Genomic DNA, 2,626 nt, shown 5'->3' with positions numbered 1-2,626 from the left:
ACAAACTGTTTGAACTGACGACGATATTATGAAAAGTAAAAAGAAGAACGAAATATTGTGAAAATTAATAAAACAAGAATAAATGGATACACAACTACAATATGCATCGCATTGATTCTAGTATCTATGATACTATCTATGATACTATCTATGATATGATACTAGATCGTGAAGTGACGAGCGTATGGTAATGACGTGTTAAATGTTGTCCCTGTCGCCATGACAGTTGCTGACGTAACTCTCATAATTTCGTCACGTGCCACTTGGGCTATTTAAATGTAAAGTTTCGAAGTAGAATAATATAGAATTATTTCTATATTTGGTTGATGGTTGGACGGTCAAAACTTTAAAACTTTATAAAAAGATATTTGAAAATTGTTTGATACGTTTTTGTTAAATTAGGTTAAATTATTATAGTAAAGCATTTTGAAGTATCATTAAAAAATGTATATGACTCTTAAGAACAAACCGTTTCGAAGTCACCGACGTAAATATGCTGAGATGATTTTCGTGTTTAAATTTTTTCTTTATGTGCTGACTTTTTTGTGTTGGACTCAGAGAATGATTACAGGTTGGTTAACTGGCTGGTTGGTTGGTCCTTGGTTGGTTGGTTCTTGGTTGGTTGGATGGCTGGTTGTTTAGCTGGTTGGTTGGCTGGTTGGTGTTGGTTCGCTAGTTAGTTGGTTGGTTGGCTGGTTAGTTGGTTGGTTGGTTGCTTAGGATATAAAATAATATATCCGTCATCTCTCGTTTCAGTATCATATCATAGATAGTATCATAAACACTAGTATCAATGCCATATTTTTATAATATATATATATATTATGTTACTTTAACTGTTTTAGCATTTACGTTTCAAGTAAGGAATTTCCAAATGAAAAATAGCTTAAAGATAATTTTCATTAATAAAAAAAATAATAATTGTTATTTTATATTTTAAAAAATTGATTGGAAAAATTATCTTAGCTCAAGACAAAGATGCTAACGGATGGATATCTTATGGAGAATTTTGTTACTACTTTTCAACGGTGTCTCTGAACTTCAATGATGCTTTCAATCACTGCTTGGGTCTAGAAAGTTTGTTGGTCAGCATTGGATCACAGGAAGAAAATTACTTCCTCCAAAAAAAGTTTGTATATTTTTACAGATTAATAAGATTACATTTAATTAATTGAGAACATTTTAAACATCTTTCAAAAATAACTTGTTAGTCAATAAAAAAAAACGCATTCATGGTTAATAATTTTGATCTTTGGCTTAAGAATCACCATCAACGATGAATGGTTGATTGATTTCCAGACGTTTTTGAACTGCCTAAATATTTAATGTCATCTATTTCAGTAAATAGGAATTCTTTTCGTTGATGACACATACAAACTTCAATTTTATTAGCTCTTTGCCAAAAACAAAAAGAAAATAGATTAATAATTATGAAAATATATTTTCAAAAATTACTGCATTTATTTTATTTTTCAAATTTTTCATTTCACTTTTGTAAACGTACGACAATTTGAAAATTAAACATTAAACATTAATACGCCACTGTAGCTCAAAAACTGAGTGCTGGATAGGCATGTACAGACCGCAGTGCTGGTTTGATCAATCAAAGAACAACCACTGGCTCGATGGAACTGAATTCAAATTTGTTAATTGGGATGTCGGAGAACCGAATGAAAATACGTGCTGCGTAAAAATGTTGCCGGCCACTGGAAAATGGAGAGATAGATTATGCAGCATTAGTTATAATTTTGTTTGCAAAAAGCCATTATCAGTTAACCGTGAGTTCCAATTTTTAACTTTTCAATGGCGTGTTAATAATTCATTTGAACATTTTTACAAGTACAATTAATTTTTTACAGAATTAAAACATCATTCGTTCATATACTTAAATAAATATCCACAACTCCAACGCAACTTCTTCAGCTAACCAACAGAAGCGAGCCATCAGACGTGTGATTGACAGTTACATAGTAGGCGATAGTTTGGAAGTAGTGCCTAACAAGGGATGTTTGATTCAGCTTTGCATGCTGATGTGCATACGAAACTGGATGTGTGCTGGATTCAACATGAGACCAGAGCTTCAAAATGGATGTACTTGTGAACTGAAAGACGACAGAAACTGGTTGACCTTTGACTCCGTGCAGAAAGTTGGTGCAAGTTATTGGAGTTACCCTATTCGTTGTAAGATTATGTAGACTGAAATGAGGTAATAATTGAAATGTGACCTGAATGATTTTAATTTTAATAGATGAACAACTGAGGGAGCAAATTAATTTAACGATGGGTACACAATTGAATATTTAATAAACTATCGAATGAATGATTGATCCAGCAAGTCCTTTAGTTTTTAAGTCCAAAAGACCAATAGTCTTTCCTATCCTTGACAAAATTTTTGAATACAACTTTTCCACCACGGTCCATTTTGTTATGTCATCCATCCATTTCTCGAATAATTTTTCAAATTTTTTTTCTTTTACCGATTCTTATTAGTACAAATATAATTAATCTGCTACCCAATGTTTTTCAAATATGCCTACAATTTACAAGTAACAATTTTCTTGCTTCTACCTTTTCCTAAGTGCATTTCTCTTTCTCAAGCATGTTTCCATTTTTTTACCTTTCAGTG

The 2,626-nt window shown here is 31.8% G+C and overlaps 1 protein-coding gene across 1 annotated transcript; it reads left to right on the top strand.

Moving 5' to 3' along the window:
• Window positions 1-219: 219 nt before the first annotated feature.
• On the top strand, window positions 220-2,195 carry HELRODRAFT_178093 (hypothetical protein; the record flags this gene model as incomplete). Its single annotated transcript, XM_009026238.1, has 4 exons — window positions 220-256; window positions 967-1,129; window positions 1,549-1,778; window positions 1,924-2,195. The coding sequence occupies 4 exons, from the start codon at window positions 220-222 to the stop codon at window positions 2,193-2,195; spliced, it is 702 nt and encodes a 233-aa protein (XP_009024486.1).
• Between the last annotated feature and the right edge of the window lie 431 nt (window positions 2,196-2,626).

This window comes from Helobdella robusta (genome assembly GCF_000326865.2).
Source record: "Helobdella robusta unplaced genomic scaffold HELROscaffold_46, whole genome shotgun sequence".
Classification (NCBI taxonomy): Eukaryota; Metazoa; Annelida; class Clitellata; order Rhynchobdellida; family Glossiphoniidae; genus Helobdella; species Helobdella robusta.
This window is presented reverse-complemented; position numbering and strand designations above follow the sequence as displayed.